The sequence below is a fragment of the Esox lucius genome, chromosome 1, assembly GCF_011004845.1.
Source record: "Esox lucius isolate fEsoLuc1 chromosome 1, fEsoLuc1.pri, whole genome shotgun sequence".
NCBI lineage: Eukaryota > Metazoa > Chordata > Actinopteri > Esociformes > Esocidae > Esox > Esox lucius.
This window is the reverse complement of record NC_047569.1, coordinates 35943692-35970642: the sequence shown is the minus strand read 5'-3', so window position 1 is coordinate 35970642 and position 26951 is coordinate 35943692. Positions and strand designations below refer to the sequence as shown.

At 39.6% G+C, this 26951-nt stretch overlaps 1 protein-coding gene across 1 annotated transcript; it reads right to left on the bottom strand.

Moving 5' to 3' along the window:
* Positions 1-534: 534 nt before the first annotated feature.
* On the bottom strand, positions 535-26948 carry LOC114828761 (alpha-2-macroglobulin). Its single transcript, XM_029121337.2, has 36 exons — positions 26779-26948; positions 23033-23213; positions 22672-22828; positions 22427-22479; positions 21141-21161; positions 20808-20973; positions 20634-20718; positions 20368-20494; positions 20124-20241; positions 18192-18301; positions 17749-17919; positions 16592-16825; positions 16338-16401; positions 16109-16254; positions 15829-15978; positions 15454-15603; positions 15145-15232; positions 13409-13565; positions 13023-13248; positions 10473-10599; positions 8872-8993; positions 8690-8741; positions 8210-8293; positions 7912-8088; positions 5524-5599; positions 5130-5286; positions 4866-4940; positions 4296-4458; positions 3832-4022; positions 3303-3518; positions 3044-3168; positions 2728-2818; positions 2546-2614; positions 2133-2238; positions 1925-1966; positions 535-657 (listed from the first exon to the last, which is right to left on the bottom strand). The coding sequence occupies exons 1-36, from the start codon at positions 26871-26873 to the stop codon at positions 650-652; spliced, it is 4380 nt and encodes a 1459-aa protein (XP_028977170.2). The 5' UTR covers positions 26874-26948; the 3' UTR covers positions 535-649.
* Between the last annotated feature and the right edge of the window lie 3 nt (positions 26949-26951).

The window sequence follows — 26951 nt, the reverse complement described above, 5'->3', positions numbered from 1 at the left end:
CGATCCCTTAGAGATAGGGTGAGAAGCTTGGTCACCCGGGAGGAGCTCAGAGTAGAGCCGCTGCTCCTCCACATCGAGAGGGGTCAGCTGAGGTGGCTTGGGCATCTGTTTCGGATGCCTCCGGAACGCCTTCCTGGGAAGGTGTTCCGGTCCCGTCCCACCGGGAGGAGACCCCGGGGAAGACCTAGGACACGCTGGAGGGACTATGTCTCCCGGCTGGCCTGGGAACGCCTCGGTGTCCCCCCGGAAGAGCTGGAGGAAGTGTCTGGGGAGAGGGAAGTCTGGGCATCCCTGCTTAGACTGCTGCCCCCGCGACCGGGCCCCGGATAAGCAGAAGAAGAAGAAGATGATGACGATGATGAATTTGTGTAAGCAAACTAGAATCTCCATATGACAGGCTTCAGTGAGAGATATTAACATTTGTGTTAGGTTTATAAGTAGATTATTTAAAATGCAGAATCCTGAAATGCATGCATGCTTTGACACAAACAGTGACACAACGAATAAACCATAAATTTATAAATAATCACAACATTGATGTGCAAAGCAAGGCTTTATTGAATAACCAGTTCCACTGAGTGCCAGTTCCATGGTACAATAAGAACAGTGTACACAGGTGGGCCATGCTCCGGAATGCATTCCACTTTCTTCATTTCTCTGCAGACACAAAGATTAGACAGCATTGTTCAGGGACATTTCTTGAATTGATGTATTCCTACTGATTAAAGGACTGAGTTCCCATGTTTGGATGAGAAAAGAAATGTGTTAGAGAGGGGGCTGGTGTTTGCCTAGGGGGCATCCTTGACCGGCACCAGCGGACTAGAGGGTTACTCGTAAATCTGTATAATTTCCTCCGTCTTTCCATTTTCGTAGATCGTTTGGACTTTAGACAATGCCATCAATGCATTCATAAAGGAAATATTAAATGTTGTTTTCAGATGAGTACATATTATACAGGTGTTGGTCATAAAATCTGAACATCAAAAAGTTGATTTATTTCAGTACTTCCATCCAAGAAGTGAGACTTGTATAATGTATACATTCATTCTACACAGACTGAAATATTTCAAGTGTTTATTTCTTTTAATTTTGATGATTATAACTGAACTAATGAAAACCCCAAATTCAGTATCTCAGAAAATTACAATACTGTGAAAAGGTTCAATATGGAAGAGACCTGGTGCCAACGCAGCTGCCTACTAGGAAGTTTTAGAGCACTTCGTGCTTCCTGCTGCTGACCAACTTTATGGAGATGCAGATTTTTATTTTCCAACAGAACTTGGCACGTGCACACAGTGCCAAAGCTACCAGTACCTGGTTTAAGGACCATGGTATCCCTGTTCTTAATTGGCCAGCAAACTCATCTGACCTTAACCCTATAGAAAATCTATGGGGTATTGTGAAGAGGAAGATGTGATACGCCAGACCCAACAATGCAGAAGAGCTGAAGGCCACTATCAGAGCAACCTGGGCTCTCATAACACCTGAGCAGTGCCACAGACTGATCGACTCCATGCCACGCCGCATTGCTGCAGTAATTCAGGCAAAAGGAGCCCCAACTAAGTATTGAGTGCTGTACATGCTCATACTTTTCATGTTCATACTTTTCAGTTGGCCAACATTTCTAAAAATCCTTTTTTTGTATTGGTCTTAAATAATATTAAAATTTTCTGAGGTACTGAATTTGGGATTTTCATTAGTTGTCAGTTATAATCATCACAATTAAAAGAAATAAACATTTAAAATATATCAGTCTGTGTGTAATGAATGAATATAATATAAAAAGTTTCACTGTTTGAATGGAATTACTGAAATAAATCACCTTTTGATGATATTCAAATTTTATGACCAGCACCTGTATAGTAACACATATGTGCAAATGAATAAGAAAATTGTATTTCTCAGCATTTATAATGGAGCTCACCAATAGCACATGGGAAGACATATTCTGTCTCAGCCTGGTCACCTGGAGGAAACAAACCATGTTACTTCTCAGTACAAAGAGATGAAATCCTGATCCGAGATAATATACTCAAAGGCTAACTCAAACTTTTACTTCAACGTCCCATTGGCATAAATGTTGAATTTATTTGAGAATAAAAAAACATTTAGAGGATTAGATATGAATTTACTTGGCTGGTAGTAGTCATAGATTTTGACCACAGCTGGTTTTAGATTCTTTACTGGGAGCTGCTGAACGATGTCTAGGCTGCAGTTATGAGGCACGGCTGATTGTAACTGTTGAAAAAAAATCCCAATTATGAAATGCACTAAAACAGAAATGTTTCACTAATAAACCTCCCTATATTTTCTGTCTAAACAATACACAAACCTGAGTAGCTAACATACACCATATACTGTATGATTACCTTTAAATATTATTTAGAGTACCATCACATATTGTTCAACATGTACATTCATATCATAGCAGTAGTTGTGATACTATAATAGTTACTGCAATGTACAAATTATGTTTGTTGGTTTCAATGTATATTCATTGTAAGTCTACATTTAAGAGTAGTTGAAATGGGTAGGTTTGTCTCACCCCTGTCAAGTACAGTAAAACATGGTCATCTTTGGTATCGACACGCTCCACAAGAAGGGAATTCTTCATCTGTAAAGACCAGCCATTCACAGATTATTCCTATTTTGACTACAGAAACTGAGCTCTGTTACATCCAAGTTTACATGTAAAATGTTAATTTAAGGCCTATTACAAAACCTCACCTCCAACAAGGATTCTGGGACAGGGGAAAAGCCAGACAACATTTTCATATCCACTATAATCATATTGGTGTTCTGTTCTTTTCCTCCATACCTGTTAGAGAAAAGATGGAGAAAACCATAAACCTACAGAATATTCAAGTGTAATTTTGACTAAAGCATAACAATGAAAGAACTGGAGTGATTTTTAATTTAGAAATTATTGGATTCTGTCCAGTCAGACACACTGCATTTAGCCAGGGAAGAATTAAAAATACGTCCAGACAAAAGTTTGTTAGATTAATAGACTTTCTAATTTCACTCAGAAAATCATCCTTACTGGAATTGAAGATTCAGCTTGACTTTTTTTCTCTTAGTGTCGCTGTTGCACTCAACTTCTGGTATGACCTGAACGCTGAGTGATGAGTCAACTTTAGGAGTAGGGATGTTGTAATGCTGTGACAGCTAGAAAACAACCAAATGAAATCAGTTAATCAGCCCTGGTCATATTCAACTACATATTTAACAGCATTTTAAAATATATCAAATACTTAACATAAATGCCTGGGGTCTAGGAGTAAATGAAGGATTGGGCTGACCTGTACTGAGGCACAAGCACTGCCCTTCACCTCCACAGTGTACTTCCCAACCACATCCTGCAGCTGGCGCTCCTGGTAGAGAAGCTTGTTGTTCTGGTTCACATCAAAGACATTCTGTCCCCCACTGAGAGATTTTACTGTCACTGTGCTGGAGCCCTCTTTACTGAACACCTTGGTGGAGTAGAGAGACAGGGCCTGGAGGGCCACCACTGTGTCCTACACACACACACAGACACACACACACACACACACACACACACACACACACACACACACACACACACACACACACACACACACACACACACACACACACACACACAGTGAACAAACAAAAGCAAACTCAGCCTATTATCTGTTATCCTACTACCTGTGATTTTTCTTTGTGCCTCTTCTCTGTTAAAAATCACTAATCCATTAATTCTGATGATCTATTTTGGATGCAAGGTGTTTTGTAGATGTAGTCTGATTGTAGTCGATCTCAAACAGGCACATTGTCTCACAACCAGCACTGCTGTTTTGGACTCGCCTGTGTTGAGGAGAAGCCACCATAGGAGTTCTGCTGCTTCACCAACCACCTGACTATGCGGGAGGAGTAGCCCAGATCAGCGGTAGACAGAGGGGAGGCACTGAGGGACGCCAGCAGAACATAGGAGCTGATCTCCACTGCCAGAGAGGCTGAGGTCTCTGAGGAGGTCTGGGTCCAGTGCAGGAGACCCCCTGAGGAGAACACACATGCATAGACACATCAACACTCATATACCAACACACACACTACATAAACCTAATCAGAGAACAAGGACTAATGATTCATCAGACACAGAATACTAAGATCTACTCTAACCTCCACACTGAGTTCAAGACTAAAATGTGACTTTGGTGAAAAGCTGTGTAAGATGCATTTTATCAAGAGTATTTTTCTGTGATTCTGAGTAAAGAACAAACCAATGAGGTCTAGTATTCAGGGCTACAGTACAGAAGAGCATGTCTCACCCTCTTGTAAAGCCATCTTGTCCAGGTGCTGCAGAAGCAGCGTCCGCATCTCCATGTCTCCTGCCAGGGTAAAGGTGTAGGCTAGCAGAGCAGTAGTGTAGGTGTTGGACAAATCACTGATGGAGTTCCTCAGACAAGACAAGCTGCTGTTCACAACAGGATCCTTATGCAAAACAAAATGTATATTATTATTAGAGTCCTGAAAGTGACTGCATTTATCTTCTGTTCGGTGCCTAAAATGAACCAGATCATTCAGCAGTTCAGCAGCATTAAACATTGCTCTGGATTAAAAAAAATTACTAAAATGTAAACGTAAAATGTGGTTTGCTGTTATGAGAATAGGCAGGTGGAGAGAATACAGACTCTGTGCTACACCAGGGCTAGGGGGTGCTATAGCCAAATCACAAATCTGCGTAGCCCCAGTTAAGCCCCCTCAAGCATTTTAGTATTTATTTTATAAAACATTAAGTTAATAACCAGGTATTCTGTTAGTACCTCCACGTATCGGTCAAACTCTCTCTTAGCACTGGGAGAGAAAAATCCCAGCGCCAAGCCTGAGAATATACTTACTGAAACTGACATGTTGCTCTCCAGCATTGAGGCAGTTATGTAGGCTGTAAGAGTTACTTCATCAGACACCCCACCCTAGAAAACATTATGCCAAAAACAAAACCATGTGAACATCCTTTACATAGCATGGTTTGTTTAGTGGGTTATGGTTTGTATGGGTCAGTCTTTACATTAGCAATGTAAATAAATAGACAAGGGTTGACTGACAGACTGACCAAGGACCCAAAATAAATATTTTTTCTTTCTTTTATTTAATAGCTGTACCTTCATTCGGTTGTTAAAGAGTTCCCCAAGTCTTAGGAAACAGCCATTTTCTTTTTGTTTCTCTTCCAACCATGTCGTGGTTTCCTTAATTTTTAAAGGATCTATATAGATAAAAGACTGTGCCTTGCTAAAGGATCTCAAGACAAATGCAGTCAGCCTGTGAACAAAGAACATGTGTGAAAACTTGATTTGAATGTCTCACTATACATCCATAAGAAGCCATACATTTAATTTGAATTTGCATCATTCATATCTTATTTCAACTCCTGTCAAATTAACAGTCTCCTGCCATAGAAAATTTGATCAAATTTGTTAATATTTGAAAGAAAAATGGCTTCCAAAAAAATTCTTATAATGCTTAAGTCATTAGTTGAAATACAATCCCAGTTCTCACCAAGTGTTTCCAGATCCTTGGCCAAATGTGCTGTAGGCCCCATCTGAATGCTTGTAATTCAGCTGCCTTTGGTAACCTGAGTCATTGACAGTTAAAATGTATTTTTTTAAATGTTTATCTCCTTTCCTCATGGCCATTCTGTTTGGCTAGTCTTTTTCAAAGAGAGATTCTGCCTTCAGCACAAGCTGTTTTTAACATACTTATTGATGATTATGATTGTAACAGCTCTGGGATTATGGTTTATTGAAGCTGTGCATACCCTTCAAGATATGTTGAGTTGCGGGTGATGTCAATACATTTACATAAAAAGGAGTGGCTATGTATCAGAACAGTGATTCTAGAAAATCAGGAAATCCTTGTCTGGTGGGAAAATATTATTTTTTTATAGTTACAAATTAATAATGCTTTAGAAAAATGTATAAGGCAAAATAAATCTTTCTGGAAATGTATGAATCTTTTCAACATTATTCATGTCTGTGATACACCAATCAGCCATAACATTATGATCACCTGCCTAATATTGTGTTGGTCCCCCTTTCACCACCAACACAGCCCTGACCCATCGTAGAATGGACTCCACTAGACCTCTGAAGGTGTGCTGTGGTATCTGGCACCAAGATGTTAGCAGCAAGTCTTGTAAGTTGCAAGGTGGGGACTCCATAGATCAAATCTGTTTGTCCAGCACATCCCACAGATGCTTGATTGGATTGAGATCTAGGGAATTTGGAGGCCAAGTCCAAACTTTAAACTCGTTGTTGTGTTCCTCAAACCATTCCTGAACCATTTTTGCTTTGTGTCAGGGGGCATTATCCTGCTGGAAGAGGCCAATGCCATCAGGGAATACCATTGCCATGAAAGGGTGCACATGGTCTGCAACAATGCTCAGTTCTGTGGTACGTGTCAAAGTAACATCCACAAGGAATGCAGGACCCAGGGTTTCCCATAAGAACATTGCCCAAAGCATCACACTGCCTCTGCTGGCTTGCCTTCTTCCCATAGTCCATCCCAGGGCCATGTGTTCTCCAGGTAAGCGATGCACATACACCCAGCCATCCACGTGATGTAAAAGGAAACGTGATTCATCAGACCAGGCCACCTTCTTCCAATGCTCTGTGGTCTAGTTCTGATGCTCACATGCCCATTGAAGGTGCTTTCGGCAGTGGACAGGGATCAGCATGGGCGCCCTGACTGGTCACAATTTGGCCCCTGTCAAAGTTGCTCAGATCCTTACACTTGCCCATTTTTCCTGTTTCTAACACATCAACTATGAGGACAGAATGTTCACTTGCTGTTTAATATATCCCACCCAATGACAGGTGTCATGATAACGAGATTATCAGTGTTATTCACTTCACACATCAGTGGTCATAATGTTATGGCTGATCGGTGTATGCCTTACATTTCAAAAAAAGTATAATAATTAAAATATTAAAATATATGTAATGTAGTTTCTTGCAAAACACTTTGGCTACTTCTCTGAACATTCCTTTTTCTGAAAAATGTGTGCAGATAATTCTGTCTAATTTGTCATAAATGAATGAGTAATCAGCAGTAAACAATATAGATGCCTTCTTCCTGTCATCAATACATCTATTGTAGTCTGTTGAGTTGTTCATTTGATAGAATTAAACGAAAAGTATTGAAATTGTTGTCAACCATGTTATCTCTATTTAAATAAAAATGCAACATGTAAGGTGTTCGTTTCATGTGTCTAGAGTTGAATTAAAATATCCCACAAATCTACGTCATGGTGAGGAATATAGTTCATTTCCATACCTTATAGTTATTTTTAATTTGCCTACATAATCAATTGACATCACAGTTTTGCCATATTAAAAAGCTGATGAAACTGGATTTCACATCCGGCTTCTTTTACTGCAAATATAAGCTGATTATGTTTTCCATGGCCTGCATACTCAAAAGAGACATCACAAACTGAACGTATTTGGGAAGCTCTCTTTGAAGGTGTCTATGGCTAACAGATGTATAACTCTATATCCAGTCATGTGTAAATCCATAAATGATGTCCTATTTCCTTTATTTCCACTCACTGATTTTCTTTTTATGAACTATAAATCAGTAAAATCTTTTAAAATCTTTGTAAATTTGAATGATATAATGTTAGAATGAAATAATTAAGGCCTTTGAACAGTTTTGGGGGGAAAAAGAGAGATGCCTTTGATGTTGGTTGATTTTTATCTTATGAAAAGCAATTATGTTGTTGTCTTTAAAGGTACTGATACTTTGGTCTATCAAAATCTGGTCTATCTATAAAATATTTTCTTAACTGAGAAAGTTTTTTTAAATTGAGTTTTTTAAATTAAGATTCATCTAGTTTTCAAAATCACTGAAGATCATTTACTGATTGAAAGCAGTGTAGACTCTTACCACTAGTGAGAAACTTGGTGGCCTTGTCTCTGATGGCTGAGGTGAGCTGCTCTGTGTTCCTCAAGTACTCTAGGATGTAGATATTGGGGGCAAGGAGCGCCATGTTCTGCTCTCCGCACCCATATGGCATCTGCAACAGTCCATCCAGGTTCTTGAGGGCGCGGCCAAGAATGTCCCCTACAGAACACATGCAACATGCAAAACTCTCCTCTTTAGAAAATAGCATGAAGAGGGGTTGCTTTCCACAAACTAAATCTTTCTAAAGCCACCACCCAACCAGAACAATAATATATTTTACCCAGGACTGAGACTGAAGCTCGAGCAGATCCTTCTACCACAATCATGGGCAGTTGCAGATCCACCTCCTCTGTCAGAGCTTCTCCTGTGGACACATGACCACATGACCAAAGAGAGCCAGAGCAAGGACAGATGCAGGGGTGAAAAGGGGAACTAATTATATAGGGGCCTAACGTGTAAGGGGGGCCCTCGAAAATGTTTGAATCTTGAATAAAGTGGGGAGGGGCCCTCAGAGACTGCCTGTGTACAGGGCCCAAAATGTTTTGCTACACCCCTGGACAATTGTGTTTATATGACATAGAAACCAATTGGATATTTTTTACCATGGAGGAGATCAGGTCAATTCAATATGTAGTTTATTGAAATGAATGTAAATAATAACTTAAATAGAACAGTGTTGGTTTCTTGGACCCAGATCACGTTTGGTGCTGTATTTTTATTAAATTCTGATGGATTAGATGGTTGATACTGCAGTACTGACCAGATGGACACAGCAACCAGTTGTAGGTTTTAGTTTCTTCAGTTCCTTCAGCCTGACAGAGAGATTCATTTCAGTCAGAAGCAGTAACAGTACTATAAAACTAGATGGTTTCTGTGTAATAGTTGGTAGATGTGACAGAATAGTCCCAAGACATTCAAATGTTTGACTAAAACAGTAAATACCTTCACTAGCAGGCTCCGTGTGACTATGTCAATGTGTCCTCTCTCTGGTACACTCACAATCTCATTGTCACAAGCAGCATGTGACTGGACAGCCTCTGCACTAATGGTCACATTCAAAACCCCTACAAAAACACATTGACAGAGACTGGAACATCAAAGGTCAGCACACAGTACATGTACAGATAAAACAAACTACAATAAATAAACCAGAAGTTTTGGTTTTTGTTATTAAGGTAATTTAGCTTTCAATGTACAACCCTGTTTCCAGAAAAGTTGGGACGCTGTGTGAAATGGTTATGAAAACATAAACCTAAGATGTGCAAATCATTGGAACCCTATAATCAATAGAAAACATATCAAATGATGAAACTGAAAAATGTTATTGTTATTGTATACGCCAACAAAAGACTGGAAATGTTGTATAACCCTGGTGGAATATCACACAACTAAAAACTTTAATTGGCAACAGGTCGGTAACATGATTGTGTATAAAAAAGAGCATCCAGGAGAGGATGAGTTTTTCAGAAATAAAGATGGGGAGGGGTTCACCACCCTGTGAAAGACTACATGGGCAAAAAGGGGAAACAATTTTAGATTAACGTTTCCCAACATACAATTGCGAAGAGTTTGGGGATCTCATGAGCTACTATACATAATATAACAAAAAATTTAAACAAGGGACAATGCTGAAAACTAATATTGGAATGGCGATGATCTTCAGCCGTCAAGTGAAACTGCATTAACAACAGTGGAAATCACTGCATGGGCTCAGGAACACTTCCGAAAGCCATTGTCTGTGAATGCAGTTTGTCACTGCATCCATAAAGCTGCCTGTAAATCTCTACCATGCAAAGAAGAAACCAGATATAAACCAGATCCAGAAACGCTGTTGTGTTCTCTGGGCCCAAGCTCATTTAACATGGACTGAGGCGAAATGGAAAACTGTCCTGTGGTCTGACAAATGAAAATTTGAAATAATTTTTGGGGATCATAGATGCTGTGTCCTTCGGTCTAAAGAGGAGAGGGACCATCCGGCTTGTTATCAGGGCACAGATCAAAAGCCAGCATCTGTGATGGTATGGGGGTGCATTAGTGCACATGGCCTGGATGATTAGCACATCTGTGAAGGCACCATTAATGCTGAACACTATATACAGGTTTTGGAGCAACATATGCTGCCATCCAGACAACATCTTTTTCAGGGAAGGCCTTGCTTATTTCAGCAAGACAATGGCAAACCACATTCTGAATGTATTACAATAGCATGGCTCCGTAGTAAAAGAGTCCAGGTGCTAAACTGGCCAGCGTGCAGTCCAGAACAATCAACCATGTAAAACATTTTGCGCATTATGAAACGAAAAATATGACAAAACCTTTTTTGAAACATGTTGCTGGTATCAAATTCATATATATTTTTCCAAAAACAACAACATTTCTCAGTTTCAACATCTGATATGTTGTCTTTGTACCAATAAAACATAGGGATTAAATGATATGCACATCAATGCATTATGTATTTATTTGCATTTTACGCAGTGTCCCAACTTTTGGGGGAATTGGATTGTACAGTAAGCATGGTTAAATGGTGACTTCCATCTTACCAAGGGCAGAGGGTGACATTGTCCAGCTGAAGGTCTTTCGTTCTTTGGCACACAAGCATGATGAGTACTGGACGTCATTCAAGGGTGTGAGAGTGTAGTCCAATGAGGGAGCTGGAGTCACTGCAACCTGTCAAATAGGAACACTGGGAAGATGACTTGGAAAACACAAGAATGACACCTAGCTAGAGTAGGGTGGCAAAACCATGTCAATGCAGACTTTTTCTCCATGGCCAAACAAACAGTAGCTTTGTATCTGGTTTTGGAGAGTAGCACTTAATAAAATATGACCAATGAGTACTTATTCCTGAAATTGCTTGACTCAATTGTATTGTTAAAAATAATCACTTATCAGTTTTAGGGGACAATGGACTTATTAGTTAAAATCCAGGATGGGTTGTGTAATAATTTCAATATGAGGAGAGGCCATCAATCTAATCCAAGTTCCAAGATCCTTGTGAACTTTTCCTGCTGCACAATCGAGAGCATTCTGACTAACTGCACCACAGTGTACCGATTTGAAGGCCCTGCAACGGGTGGTACAAACTGCCCAGCACATCACTGGTGTCTAGCTTCCAGGCTTTGCAGACCTCCAGTGGAAGCAATGTCTGTGCAGGGCCTGGGATGACCAGGGACCCTTTACATCCAGGCTACAAACTGTTTGCCCTCCTACCATCAGGCAGGAGGGTCTTTATGTTCTCGCACCAGCAGGTTTTGGAACAGTTTCCTTCCATCTACTGTAACCCTGCTGAACTCTGTGACCCATCACTAACTATACCCACCATTTGTACTACTGAATCTGTCACTTTACACGCCTTACCAGTCTGATAAGGAAGTTTTCAGTTGTCTACAGGTACGTGTCATTGCTGCTATTCCGGCATTTCATTTAATACATACCGACTTGCACCTTAAACTTTTCTTCATTTCACATATAGAACTGCCACTGTCCTTGCATTTCTCTTTGTTGCATACACATGTCTACCTCAGGAACCACATTGCTGCTATCACTGCATTTCAGTTGCACAAGCTACCCTACTCCTTCAATTCACCTCGATTGCAAATTCAAAATGCCATTGAGAATTGCCACTTGTACCTGCACAACTATTTATCCCATTTGCACATACACTATACTTAATACCTGTAAATGTTCTGTAAATCTGTAAAAGTTCATATATTTTCATACATATACTTAATACTTTTCTACCCTCCCCTATCAAATCTAGTCAATTTAAGTAATGATATTGAAACATTGAGGTGAAGGATTTTTGAATTTTTGCAGATTTCTGCATTTTTCATAGCTGAAAGTTGTGAGGTTTTCTCGTCACTCCCGGTCCGACTCCTCCCCGCCACGCTCCGCACCTGCCACCGTTTCACTTCCCAACACGCACGAACGCACCCAACACTCCAGATCCCAATCACCGGAGTATTGAACACCTGTGCCCTGTTAACCCCTCTATTTAGCCCGTGCTCTACCTCCCCTCCAGTGTGAGGTATTGTTCTCAGTGGACCTGCCAAGCCTTCTATCGCGCTCTCGCATTACTTTGTTGATTCCCAGCCTGTTGTGTTCTCTACCCTCCTGTCCCGTCCTCTCTCCTCGTTACAGAACCCTGCGTCTTGACCTTTTCGTCCGCCCCGTCCCAGCCTGCTGTAGCCTCCGCGGATTGATCACCCTGCTTCCTGACCTGCTTGCCTGCTTCTCGGTTTCGCGTCCCTGCTCATCCCTGCCTGTGCCTTTGCCTTCAAGGACTGATCTTCCGGTTACCGAATCTCTGCCTGTCTTTATCGTTTGTGTGCTAGCCTACTCCCTTGTGCGACGTACAATAAATCTACAATTGCACTTCTGCAATTGGACCCACACTACTCTGGTCCTGGTGTTCACTACAAAAGTGACATTTTATAATTGTGTCATTCTTTTTTAATAAACTGTTGTATGGTGGGAGTATTGATAAACAATTACTTGTGTTGAAAATATTAAAAGGGAAACTACATTTCAAGCCAATCTCTCAGCTCAAACCATGTAATAACTATAATTTCAATTTGTTTGGTGGATAGTTGGGGATGGTTGTGCCTGGTAAGCTAAATGACATGGAAAATACACCACAAAAATACTTTCTGGATGTTGAGACATCTAGATTTTACAAGCTTAGACTCCACAATACAGTACTATTAAATCCATCAGACTAGCACAGAGGTGTATAGTATGATTCAGAACAGTACAATAATGTACAGAACATATATTTTTTTAAATCTATAATTTGTTTGCATTTGGACTGGTCCAGACCTGCTCGTCAAAACTGTGAGGGAGACACTAAAACTGTCATCCTCCAAGCAATGTCAAGAATGACTTCTGTGCTTCTACATGAAGAACTTCCTTCAGTCTGGCACAAACACTTAAACCCTTTTTTTATTTAATTTTTTCACTTTTAGACTTTGGTCTTCCTGGTAACATTACAAAGGGTAAGATATACTGGTGTTAATTACTACACTAATTACTGAAGGTACGTGACACAATAAACATCAGTGGGCTCAACAGTCATGAGGTGGGGTACATACCATGATGCACTTGGACAGGTAGTTGAAGACAGTGGCCTTCAGGTCAAAGTTCTCTCCCCGGATGATGGAGTAGGGCAGGGTGATCTCCAGGAAGAAGGGCTGGAAGACCGTGAGCTCCACTGGGGGAGCCAGACCAAACCCACTGGGGGCCAGGCAGAAGGCCTCTGTCTCCCAGGTGGTGATGGTGTCTGGGACTGTCAGGGACACGTCTGCTGATCCAGACTCCCTGTAGTACAGAGGTCAGAAGTCACACATTTACTTACAAAGAACAATGGAGTCCAGGTAATGTTGGTTTTAAATGTTTTCTTATATCCTGAAATTAATAATTACATATCTACGTGTTTTGCTTTCAGTTGCAGCATGAGCCAACCTTGTCGTGTACTTACCCTACTTCCACAAGGTCCCATATCCACGTCTCAGGGAAGAAGGTACGCATCTGTACTATCTGTGCTGTCGGTTTGGGTCTACTGCGTTCCGAGTCAAACGCTTGCATCCTGGAATACTCGGGAGAGCTTTGGAGGTAATATGTTCTGTAGGTACCAACTGAAAATACAGGAAAACAAACAAGTGAACTACAGTTAGGTCCGGAAATATTTGGACATTGAGACAATTTTTATAATTTTGTCTCTGTACGACACCACAAAGGTTTTTGAAATAAAACAACCGAGATGCAATTGAAGCGCAGACTTTCAGTTTTTATTCAAAGGGTTGAACAAAAAAAATGTATGTCGCCTTACTTCAGGAGCTCAAATGTAATTGGACTTATTAACACAATCATAAATGTTCATTAATTCTTTGAAGGCAAGAACTGCTTGAAATCTGGAACTCAGAGACATCACTAAACGCTGGGTTTCCTCCATTGTGATGCTTTAACAGGCCTTTACCGGAGATGTCTTCAGCAAGTGAAATGCATGCTTGATCGGGTTGAGATCAGATGAATGAGAAAATTCTACTTCTTTTCTGTAAAAAAAACTCCTGGGTTGCATTCGCAGTATGTTTGGATCATTGTCCATCTGTAAAGTGAAGCCCTGTCCAATCACCTTGAATTTGTCTGAATTTGAGAAGGCAATATAACCCTATACACTTTAGAATTCATCCAGCTGTTTCTGTCTTCTGTCACATCATCAATAAACACTAGTGACCCAGTGCCATTGGAAGCCAGGCATGGCCACGCCATCACACTGCCTCCACTGTGTTTTACAGATGATGTGGTATGCTTTGTATCATAAGCCGTTCCAAGCCTTCTCCATACTTTTTTCTTCCCATCATTCTGGTACAGGTTGATCTTAGTTTCATCTGACCAAAGAATGCTGTTCCAGAACTGGGCTGTCATTTTTAGATGTTTTTCGGCATCATTCTGGTACAGGTTGATCTTAGTTTCATCTATCCAAAAAATGCTGTTACAAATTTGTTTTTTGGCAAAGTCTAATGTGACCTTTCTATTCTTGAGGCTTGTTAATGGTTTGCACCTTGTGCACCTTGTGGATCCACCACTGTTATCTTCTGTGGACCTCCAGGCCTTTTTGTGTTGCAGAGCTCACCAGTACGTTCTTTTTTTCTCAGAATGTACCAAACTGTTGATTTGGCCACTCCTAATCTCTCTAATTGATTGATTGATTGATTTTTGCAGCTTAAGGATGGTCTGTTTCACTCATATTGAGAGCTCTTTAAACGGCATGTTGTGGGTTCACGGCAACAGCTTCCAAATGCAAATGCCACCCCAGGAATCAACTCCAGATGTTTTACTCGCTTAATTGATGAAGAAATAACAAAGGAATAGCCCACACCTGTCCATGAAACAGCTTTTGAGTCAATTGTCCAATTACATTTGGTCCCTTGAAAAAGAGGGGGCTACATATTAAAGAGCTGTAGTTCCTAAACCCTTCTTCCAATTTGGTTGTGAATACCCTCAAATTAAAACTGAGAGACTGCATGTTAAGGCCATATTCATTATTTAACTGTTGCTTGAATATATTGGTAAACAGCCAAAATAAAAAAACCTGTGTCAGTGTCCAATTATTTCCAGACCTAACTGCATATTGTCAGAATAATAAAAACTATAGATGTCCTTTGGACGTTCAACACTTCTGGCAAAAATAATAACAAGCGAAGGGAGTCTTACCCGAGGAGTGATAATATTCTACTCCCTGGTACTTCAAGCATGTAGGTACTCTGACAACAAGATTTGTTGCCAGCTTCAATCCTAATTTCTAGAAATGGCAAGAACAAATAGTAAGAGAGCAAGAATTATTGTGATTATACACTGCCCTGGTAAGAACACTGCTTCATTCTGTTTGTGTAATTCCACAAGATTGTACACAAGGTGAAAGCATGGAAAAAGTATTTTGGCTAATTGGTTAATTCCTACAAGAGTTGAAAGAGTGTTTCAAGACAAGATGTTTTCATTCAGTCAAAACATGCCACAATTTACCTTAAACACTTCATAAGCAGAGTTTTTCTCCCTATTAGGTCTTGGATGGGGCAATATATATCTTCTCAGGCGTACTTGCAAACAATCTGAGGGATCTTCAAGATCATAATCAAAAGAATTTGCCTCTGTGACTGGTAGAATATCAAATATCTGTAATGGTTTAATAAGATAAAGGTATTGTGGGGAAAAAGAGAGAATTGATCAGTTGCAAACAGTGGATTTTTCAAATAGCGTATTTAGAAATGAGCCCAGCTGGCTGAAAGATCATTGAGAACATAAGAATGTATATTATATAATTTAAAATATTATTAACCTTTAGGTGCTGCTTTCTATTGATTAACAGTTTTATGTAATTTTCTCTCAGAGATCCATTACCTTGCCAGCATCCAGTCTCTTTCCCGGCTCCATGATGTGAACACTCTTGTCCACAGCACTGAGACCACACAGGGAACCAGGCAGGGCAGTGAGCTGCAGGGTGTTCTTCTCCCCTGGAACTGCATTGGAGGGAGAGAACTCCACTGACACCTGGCACAGAGGACACATGCAGTTTAGTGGATGTGCAAAGCACACAGTTACAGGTTGAAAAACACAGTACATTATATCTAAGTTGATGTCTGTAGGTACAGATACCTTACATTTACTGGAATCCACACACCTTGTTTCTGAAGCATTTCTCAGTGGGGAAGTTCATGCTGTGGGCGATGATAGTCCCACTGGGTAACATGCTATACACAAGGATCTGTACCACCGGTGCCATCTCTGGAACCACTGCCAGGTCAAAGGTGACTTCACCCTCAGTTACTGCAATGCAAGAGCATGTCATTATAGTCACGCACCTTACAGCACGTTACATGACTATAACAAAGTAAATCACCCTCCCTCACCAGAACTGTCCTGCATGATAACCTTCCTGTATCCATGATCAACTATCGCTCCTCTGGATAAGGCCTGGGAGAGAGAGGAAATTTTAAAAAGGATGGAAGTTATGAGTATTGTTTGGTTGACAAAGTACAAATAATAAGTATGTAATAAAGTTAACTTTACTTTCACATACCCAATCATTTATAGATCTGGGATCAAGGAAACAAGGGATAACTAATCCATTAAAGTATTGGAACACAGCCCTGGATCTACTCACCAGGTAGATGACATCAACAGCACCACTGGAGGCGGTCTCTCCTACGATGACGTACTGGACGGGGATTGACACTTCCTGCCCACATGCCAGTGTTTGGTCAGTCTTCTGAATATCCAGGTAACTGGATGTTTTACTGTCAGGGGCAGCGGGTCGTATCACTGAAATTTTCTGCTTTCCTGTGTCAAAATATGGGGTCCTGTATCCAGCATAAGACAATTCTGGCGTGCTGCTTATCTGGGGGGAAAAAGGAGACATTATCAAATTGACATAATTTAATTCTTATAACAGTAAAAAACTGGAAAAGGTCATGAGAGTTGAAATGACCAAGTAAGCAAAATGTCATCTTTAAGATTTAGAAATTCAGAAACAGTGCGGTTCTGAAAGAAAGTTTAATAGACATATCATTGAAAAAAAATAATTATGGACGTTCAAATGTAATTGATTTTAAATGCATGTTTTCTTTGTAATTGATTTTAAATACATATTTTCTTTATAATTGATTTTATTGCAGAGTTTCAACTGAACATATATTCTGATTTCTATCACTATGTGAGGTTTCGTTCGGTATAGATTTTGCTTTTGTTTGTGAACATAGCCTGTTCTGTTTGGTTTTGTCCTTTGATTTCAAATGGAGCTTGTCCTTTTGTATTATAGTTTTCATCTGTGTCTTGTTTGCCCCTCGTTGCGTCCCTATTTAAGTTCCTCCTGCCACATAGTTTCTAGTTGGTTGTTGTGTGTTCATGTGTCTACAACTGTGCTGCTTGAGTAAATTACTTTTTATCCATGCCAAATCATGACACATTAAAATATTTTCTTAATTCCATTTAATAAAAGAGGAAATTAACGATTCCATAAAATAAAGGAGACATTTAAAGATTGTAATATAGAATATATATTTTTGTTCTAATCTGTCACTTCAGTCAAAAAACCACTTCAACAATAATGTTCTCGGCAACAGCTAACAGTGTTATATTAGCAAGCAGACAGCAAATACTGTCCTTTTTCTTTACTTGGCAAACAAAAATGGTTTCATTACAAAAAGCTTTGGTCACAGTTGGTGATACTCACTCCATCCTCGTCCATATAGTTTACAATTTGACAAAGCTATGTTGTAATTTGGTAGAAATAACTTTAAAGGTCTGTGATATCACACTTACTTTAAGATCAATATCCTCGTTAGGCATTCCAGTTGTGTTGAGGGAGAAACTGGCGATACCATGAATGTCTGTGGTTAGGTTCAGTAGATGACGTGATGATGACCACTCGCCCCCAAGCAGATAAAGTGATATGTCGAATATTGGCGTGTCATTGAAGTGAACAGCTTTAATCTGAAGAAAAGCAGAGGGAGGGATTATGCAACCAGGTTATTGTACAGGTTTTTATTTTCATTTTTCCCCCTCAAAGATTTCATTTTGTTTTTCAATTGAATTGTTCACATTATAGATCACATTAAAAGTGGAAAAGGTTCTGACATGATTTATCTTTGTCTTATTCTTTTGCATCACAAAAACCTTCCTTTTTCACAGGGGTGGTTAGACTTTTTATATCCACTGTAAGTCTGGGTGAATTCTGCATATCAGATTGATGTAGTTTGACATACCTTGCCCTCAACAATTGATCCATGTTCATATATTTTGGGTGTGTCGACAAATGAGAGCTTTCCTAAAACATAGGAAAATGTGATGCGTTTTTCTTCAGATCGTATAATACCTGTAAAAGGGGAACACATTGTCAGGTGGCACATATGGTTAGAACATTCAATAAGCATCTCAAAGTGTCCTGGCTTTTCAGCAGTCCTGGTTGAAAGAGTCCCAGATTTCTTGGTAATTCCCTAGGATTACAGGGATTTTACAAACGATATATACACTCACCTAAAGGATTATTAGGAACACCTGTTCAGTTTCTCATGAATGCAATTATCTAATCAACCAATCATATGGCAGTTGCTTCAATGCATTTAGGGGTGTGGTCCTGGTCAAGACAATCTCCTGAACTCCAAACTGAATTTCAGAATGGGGAGGAAAGGTGATTTAAGCAATTTTGAGCGTGGCATGGTTGTTGGTGCCAGACGGGCCGGTCTGAGTATTTCACAATCTGCTCAGTTACTGGGATTTCCACGCACAACCATTTCTAGGGTTTACAAAGAATGGTGTGAAAAGGGAAAAACATCCAGTATGCGGCAGTCCTGTGGGGGGCGAAAATGCCTTGTTGATGCTAGAGGTCAGAGGAGAATGGGCCGACTGATTCAAGCTGATAGAAGAGCAACTTTGACTGAAATAACCACTCGTTATACCTGAGGTATGCAGCAAAGCATTTGTAAAGCCACAGCACGCACAACCTTGAGGCGGATGGGCTACAACAGCAGAAGACCCCACCGGGTACCACTTATCTCCACTACAAATAGGAAAAAGAGGCTACAATTTGCACGAGCTCACCAAAATTGGACAGTTGAAGACTGGAAGAATGTTGCCTGGTCTGATGAGTCTCAATTTATGTTGAGACATTCAGATGGTAGAGTCAGAAATTGGCTTAAACAGAATGAGAACATGGATCCATCATGCCTTGTTACCACTGTGCAGGCTGGTGGTGGTGGTGTAATGGTGTGGGGGACGTTTTCTTGGCACACTTTAGGCCCCTTAGTGCCAATTGGGCATCGTTTAAATGCCACGGCCTACCTGAGCATTGTTTCCGACCATGTCCCTTTATGACCACCATGTACCCATCCTCTGATGGCTACTTCCAGCAGGATAATGCACCATGTCACAAAGCTTGAATCATTTCAAATTGGTTTCTTGAACATGACAATGAGTTCACTGTACTGAAATGGCCCCCACATACCGTGTATTTTCAGGAAAACTGTGGATTTTGGGAAAGTTTCTGGAACATTGTAACTCTAAAGGCCCAAATATACTTCACGCCGTGTACGGATACACAGGACGTCTTCCACTGGTATCCTGCGTCCATACTTCATGCTCCCTATAGGCCTTGAGGGTACGCATACGCGGGCATAATACCAACAGAACAACAGGACAGATCCCAAGATCCTCTAAGGTTCTGCGAGACTGACACATTGAAGTAGTAGTACACATATATAATGCACCATCTTCGTTGGCGTTGCTGCTGCTCTTTTTTGTCGTTTTCTTGACAAAGATTAATAGCAGTACCTACTCCTCAATCACCGTGTTTATTGTGGTTGTACAAAATGGTCAGTTGTCAAGGTATTTCCGGGCAGGTAGAAAATGTTTTGTTGCGGACTGCCCCCTTGTGGACATAGCTTTTAAAAATCAGTTTAGACAATCTTAGCAGTGCCGCTTGCGTAGCGTTCGCGTACGTACATACGCACACCTCCGAAACTGGAGTATATCGTGACCTTAATTCCCCTTAAGAACAAAAAAGGCAGCCCTAACCATTATGATACAATTAATTATAATGAATAGTATTTTTCAGTATTATATATTTTTAAAATTATTAACGAATACATCAGAAAACTGTATCATCACTGTTCCGTCATCTGATGTGATGAGTGACTTGCCTGTTCCCTGCTCCTCTACTTTAGTACTGAATAAAAAATTGTCACGGAGCAATTTCTTGCTTTCATCCTTGAAAGCTAACAGGTTAAAGACATGAGAGGCACATCCAGTTTGGTCCATCTGAGAAAAAAACAAATCCAATTGTATTATAAATTGGGGAATCTACAAACATTGATCAGAAAGAACTCAATTCAACCACATTAAAAGACAAAAAACTGTCCTTGTGTGTTGGGAAAGCATACAGACCTCAACTGATTCTTTGTGGCAAGGTTGTGTATAATTGAAGTTGTCATTTCCTGAGGATATATAATAGTCCAAGGGCCGGCACAACTCTACCTCAGCTATACCAGGTACAGGTTGCCCATAGGTGTACCTGATAAAAAACAACAACATAACAATTCATACATACAAGTTGTAGGCTTTACTCACTGAATACAAATGTTTACTGTGTCAGATGTAAATGTACTGTAAAAGTCAGCATTGAAGTGTCAGGATTCAAACAGGAGACTCACTTTGCACACACTTCCACTTTATACTCCTCTTCACCAACACTGATCTCATCTCTGAGATTTAATTTGATCTCAAACTTTGGCAAAACTAAAGGTAAAAAGACAGCAGTTATCACATTTCACTGAACCATTCACATAATACTTATATGAAATGTAAAGTAAATTCAATTAACCTACCATACTGTTCTACTTTAAACCTGTGGTATATACTTTTCCCATCAATCCAGACAACAACTTTATATGTTCCCTTGGGTGCTTCAGAGTTCAAGGGGTGAGAAAGCTGTAAAATCTTGCTACTGGATGTGGTGTTTAACCACTGTCCAATCCTGTTTTCATTTACATCCTGTTTGTGAAAGAATGGAATGTCTTAACACAAAGCTGAATGGACATCTTTAAACGTTCTACTACTGTGGGGTATATTATTTAATGATAATAAGGTACATGAATATTGCACCTTTTTACAACTGTATTCATTATAAAATGAGGAACCTAGTTATATTTTTACTGTACCTCAAGTTCCACAATGCTGTACTGTAAAAGACAAAAACATGCCAAAAATTAATGTTTTATAATGATAACATTTTATAATGATAACTTTCAAATGAGTATAAATACGCAGGCGATTAAGGTGGACAAAAAATGTGCCTGATTCTATTCATGACAATGATATACTTGGGGTATATACTCAAATGATCAGACTAGAAGAATGTGGCCTAGCAGACCTCGTTTCATTTCCCTCCATGTCTACTTACAAAAATGTTCTGCTCACTGGCAAATGGCGGTGATGGGAATTCATGCCATTGATTGCATGTCAGCATATTTTCATATGAATGACGCAAATATGACTTGGCTTGATATATGTTAAAGAGCTGGTCCAGTGTTCCACGGCCCGGACGAAAACCACACTGTTCCTCCTGAATCCGAGGTTCTACTAGATTAAGTATTTTTTATGAATTCATGAAGCATAACTGAGTAAGAGTTTGATGAATTACTTTGTGTTTTAGAATTATGCAAAATAAAAAAGAGATTTTATTACAACCTGGGTATGACTATATTAGGACTGAAGTTCAGATATGTAGATTATAAGTAAAATGACAAATTCCAGCTGTACAGCATACATTTTTAGTTAAGCCTAAAAACTTTGTTAATCACAAAGTGAATTACATTCAATCACTATTGAATGAAATTATAATTGTATGTATATACATGTTAGTGGTATTATAGGAAAATGAATGAAGGAATATAAACAGTCAAAGGATGATATTTTCTCCACCCCCTGTATTTATGTGTGTGTGTACATGTCCTTGAGCAGCCTAGCTATAGCCCATATTTCAACATATGTTGTTATTAGGGGTGTGTATCAACTCCATGAACCATTGATTGATGTTTGAAAGCATTCAAATCAGCCCACTCAGGTCCTGTGACTTTAGCTGATGCACTTTAGCCCCGATACAATCTTCAACTTTGAGTTGTTTGTGTTGACTGACCAAACAGACAGTCAAGGCTACAGACAGAGAGCATGGATAACATCAGTTTTATCACTCAATGATTTGGGCTTACCTTATTTAGTAACTCAGGTGTAGTGTTTAGTGTTTTTTACAAAGTAATTTAATGAGATTCTGATTTCTGATCGCACAACTAATTTCAATCAATATCGTCATAGGACTCAAGTGGGGGTAGACTACTTGTAGTTTTCAGTGTCATTTGTTAGATTGAATGTAGTTTAAAATATTAATCTACAGGATGTCTAAATAGTTAGATATATTAAAAGCATTGGTTTAAAATGTAGCACTCACCAACTGATTCACTGGTAAAAAACTGGTATCCAAGGTGATGACTCTAAAATGAACTGAGAAATTTTAAACAGGAAGCAAACGGGAAGTTAAAACTAACAAAGCATAGATACTCTATATTCTATTGCTGTGAGCATTCAACAGGTGTGTTTTAACTCATCATACCATTACATGTTTTCTTAGTGAGACTAAAAACTGAACAACAAATGATCTTCCCAACTTCCCAGTATTCCTCAGACAAAAATTACCTATTTGTCCTGGGTTGTATATTGGTTTGTCAGTTTGGACAAATGTAATCGGGCTGTAGGGTGTGATCTTGACCTTTCTCTCCTCTGTCGAGACAAATGTTTCACCGCGAACCTCCACCTTAAACATGAGTATCTTTTCTACCTGGAGTTCAGGTGCCTGTTTGACAAACGATATGGACCAACACACTGGTGAGATAATAAATAGACCATAACAACCAAAAACAGATATAAATTCAGCCTGAACCCCAGACACACAAGGATATGATCCACAGCGTGCCATTTTACACGATATGAGAAATACATTTTTATGTGAACGGCATTCCACATTGATCTGACTGGGACACAAGAGTGTTGGACTGACCTGAAACTGGAAACAGCGATGAAACTCTTGATCAGAACTCTCCCTAAGAAGGGTCGAGTTCTGTTCATCACCAATCAGAGATATGGTCATAACAAGGGTCTCCTTGGGCTGCAGAAGGCTGGCACAAAACCTGGCCTCCAAACCTGCCGGGATCACTGCAGGAATAGTTACCAGGTAAAACCTGAAACGCACACACACACACACACACACACACACACACACACACACACACACACACACACACACACACACACACACACACACTACTGTCAGGAACAAATTATGTTTCAACACAGGTTTGCCCTCCTACACAGCACTATTATATGCACTAGCACACCAATACATTAACAGCTAATTTCTCAGACCCTAAGGAAGCATATTTCCAGAATAACATCACCTAATATTGTCCATTGAGTATGGGTTCTAGTATAGCAAGCAAACAAGTTTATTTACATAGAACAATTCTTACATCGAAGCAATGCAATGTGCTTTACAAAGAAAATAATATATAGAAATACAATAACATAAAAACAATTACTCAAATGAAAACATCAAAACAAATGAAAACATCATAATAATAAAAAAGAAATACAATAAGAAAACATATAAAGATTAAAAATGGGATAAAAACATAAGAAGCTATAAGGCTAAACAGTGTGGTTAAGTGCTCCATCATAGGCACGTGAAAAGAGAAGTGTTTTTAACCTGGATTTAAAAATTAATACGTTTGGGGCACGTCTAAGATCTTCTGGTAGTTTATTCCAGTTGTGTACAGCATAAGTGCTAAACCCAGCTAGACCATGTTTAGTTTGGACGCTAGGGTCTACTAGCTGACCTGTGTTCAGGTTTCTATTCTTCTAACATATCAGAAATGTATTTGGGTCCTAAATCATTCAGAGATTTATAAACTAAAAGCACCACTTTAAAATCTATTGTGTAACTGACTGGAAGCCAATGCAAAGATGCAAAGCTGTTTTACAGTCTTTTTTGGGAGTCCAGTTAAGAGGCCATTACAGTAGTCAACCCTACTAAAGATAAAAGCATGGATGAGCTTCTCTTGGTCTTTATGGGACACCAAGTCTTTCATTCTGGCTATATTTTTTCGATGATAGAATGCTTTTTTGATGACCACTTTGATATACAAGGTCTGAGTCTATCAGAACACCAAGATTAGGCCCCGGTTTTAAGGGCCCAAGAATCCAGCTCTTTACTAATACTATTTTATTTGCCAAACACAATAATCTGGTTTAGTTGTGGACAATTTTGGTTCATCCAGGTGTTTATGTGCTCTATACAGTGACACAGAGAGTCTATTGAGCTGTTGTCATATGGTTCGAGAGCCATATATATTTGAGTATCATCGGCATAGCTGTGGTAGTTAATGTTGTTGTTCTGTAGAATTTGGCCCAGAGGTAGCATATAGAGATTGAACAGAAGCGGTCCGAGAACTGATCCCTGTGGAACTTCGCATGTCAAAGCCACCCTATCAGATTCATGATTACCAATGGTGACAAAGTAACTCCGGCCATCTAGATAAGATCTGAACCAATCAAGGACTACCCAATTTTCCAGTCTATCTAGAAGTGTTCTATGATCTACCGTGTCAAATGCTGCACTGAGATCTAATAGAACTAGAACTGTTATTGTATCCCAATCAGTATTCAGCCTTATATCATTTAAAACTTTGATCAGGGCTGTTTCAGTACAGTGGTGAGGTTGGAAACCTGACAGATATTTGTCTTTTACACGATTTGTCTATTGTGTAAAAATCTTGAGGTCACAAAATTGCTGAGTTGATTGAAGACAATCTTCTCAATGATCTTGGCTATAAAAGGGAGATTTGCGACAGGTCTCTAGTTGTTCATTATAGATGCATCCAGTGTTCTTTTTTTTAATAAGGGCTTAATGGCAGCTGTTTTTAGAGACGTGGGGAAAATGCCTGATTGCAGAGAGCTATTAACTATTTGCTGTAGGTCCATTTTCATAGAGTAAAAAACTGTTTTAAATAAGTCTGATGGCACTGTGTCAAGACAGCAAGTGGAAGCTTTAAAATGTCGAAATGTTCCTTCTAGGAATTTTTGATCAATTCTATTACAATGCGACATAATAACCAAGTTATGTCTTGGTGGTCGTAGTGACGGTACAGAGTCCTTGTTAGACTGTATAGTTCTGATGGTCCATCTAATACTAAAGAAACAGGCAAATTCATTAAATTTTACAGTGGACATTAGTTCTGATGCTATCTCCTTTATTGTGTTTGTAACCTTGTCAACCATGACAAATAGAGTGCAGGTATTGTTGATATTCCTGTTGATCGTTCCCGATAAATGGTGCTGTCTGGCCCTGCGTAACTCATTGTTGAAGCTACCAAGGCTTTGTTTATAGATGTCATAGAGAATTTGAAGTTTAGTTTTCCTCCACTTACGTTCTGGGATTGGGTGTGATTGAGGTGTAGAGGGTGGGAGCTGTTGTGCCCCCGTTTGGGACAAGGACAACTTCTGGAAGCATTGGGTGATTTTAGTTAGAGGGTCAGGAGAGGGGGGGGTGGATACTCTGCCTAATGGTACTGTTCTTCATGCTTATCTTGTTTGGAAATGGCATTCCAAGAGCGTGATGCATGTTGGCACAAAGCAGCCAGCATCCCATCATGTTTGGATGAACCCATCGGATCAAAAGTGGTCTTTACAGTTCCAAAAAATATTTAAATTGTCAATAAACCTTATCCTGTAGTTGAGGCATGCTGATGTCAGACACGTATTCAGCCCAAGGAGTCTACTAAAAGATTCAATTCCTTTCCCCAAGGTTGGAATGGGGCCTGAGATGAAAACATGTTGTTGAAAGTTGTTTATTTACTCCAGTAGCATAGGAAAATCCTTTTTCAGGATCTCAGAGCCAGTTTTCCTTTGTAGAATGTCAAAAGACCCAGTGTGGATAATAATGTACATGTTTATTGGATGCGTAGAGAATAACTGGCAACATCTCTATTAGCTCTCTGACCGATGTGTCAGCCATGGTTAGGTCTTCAGTCTTTGCCATTCTGATATGCTTGGTTATGTAGTCCCCAATCAAGGTAGTATCTGGCTTATCAGATGTGGAGGTATCAAAGTTTCTTTCCCTAGTCCTATCAGTGGTGTTAGGGCTTTTTCTTGGATTTTGGTTAGCCTTAATGCTAGTGTTGTGGTTAGCTTCCCAAGTTTCATTTACACACATTTCGTTCTGACTCAGTGGATCATATCTGTTTTGCTGTGTAGTTCAGGTGGTGGATTGAGGGTTGGTGCTCTCTCATTTGATTTCTTGCTGGATTTGCCTCTGCGGCGTACAACGTCAGACCAAATCCCTGCTGGAGTCTCATTCAGCCGTTCGCTCTGAAATTGCTCTGATCCGTTCACCAGTTTTGACTGCGTTCTATCAAGTTCTATCAACAGCTTGATCCGTTCCTCCTACAGCTGTCTTAGCTCCTCCATCATAAAAAAAAATCACTCAAAAATACTAAAGAACTATGCTGAGGTACTCTTTTGAAAATTACATACAATTGTAAAAATATGATTAAAACAAATATAGAACAAAATGTAACAAAGGTAATAGATTTAAAGAAGATTAAAAAAAGTAAGAAAAGAAAGAGGCTGGCTAAAGGCAGATAGTAGGAGAGTTGCGATATGTGACTAACAGGCATGAAAGCAGGAAGCATAAAGTGTGTATAGAAAAAGGTATTGGTGATATGATAACTAAATTCCAGGCTAACTTACGGTCTTGGTGTTTCTTGAATGTCTTGACACACACAAAGCTGGTGAAAATAGGCAAAAAGCATCCATCTCCAAACCTGAATCCCAGAGGGAAACATCACTAAATTAGATGTTAATAACACAAGTCAGACTGTGTTAAAATGCTGACTCTCCCCACACCGACAACAAGGGCATAG

What these genes read in the sequence shown, in the direction of transcription:
- LOC114828761 (XM_029121337.2), bottom strand. Translation starts at nt 26,873, where the DNA reads ATGTTTCCCTCTGGGATTCAGGTTTGGAGATGGATGCTTTTTGCCTAT. An exon ending in AGTAGAGGAGCAGGGAACAG is followed by an intron (nt 18,302 to 20,123) that starts GCAAGTCACTCA and finishes CCCCTTTTACAG; the next exon opens with GTATTATACGATCTGAAGAA. An exon ending in CTGCTTATGAAGTGTTTAAG is followed by an intron (nt 15,233 to 15,453) that starts GTAAATTGTGGC and finishes TGCCATTTCTAG; the next exon opens with AAATTAGGATTGAAGCTGGC.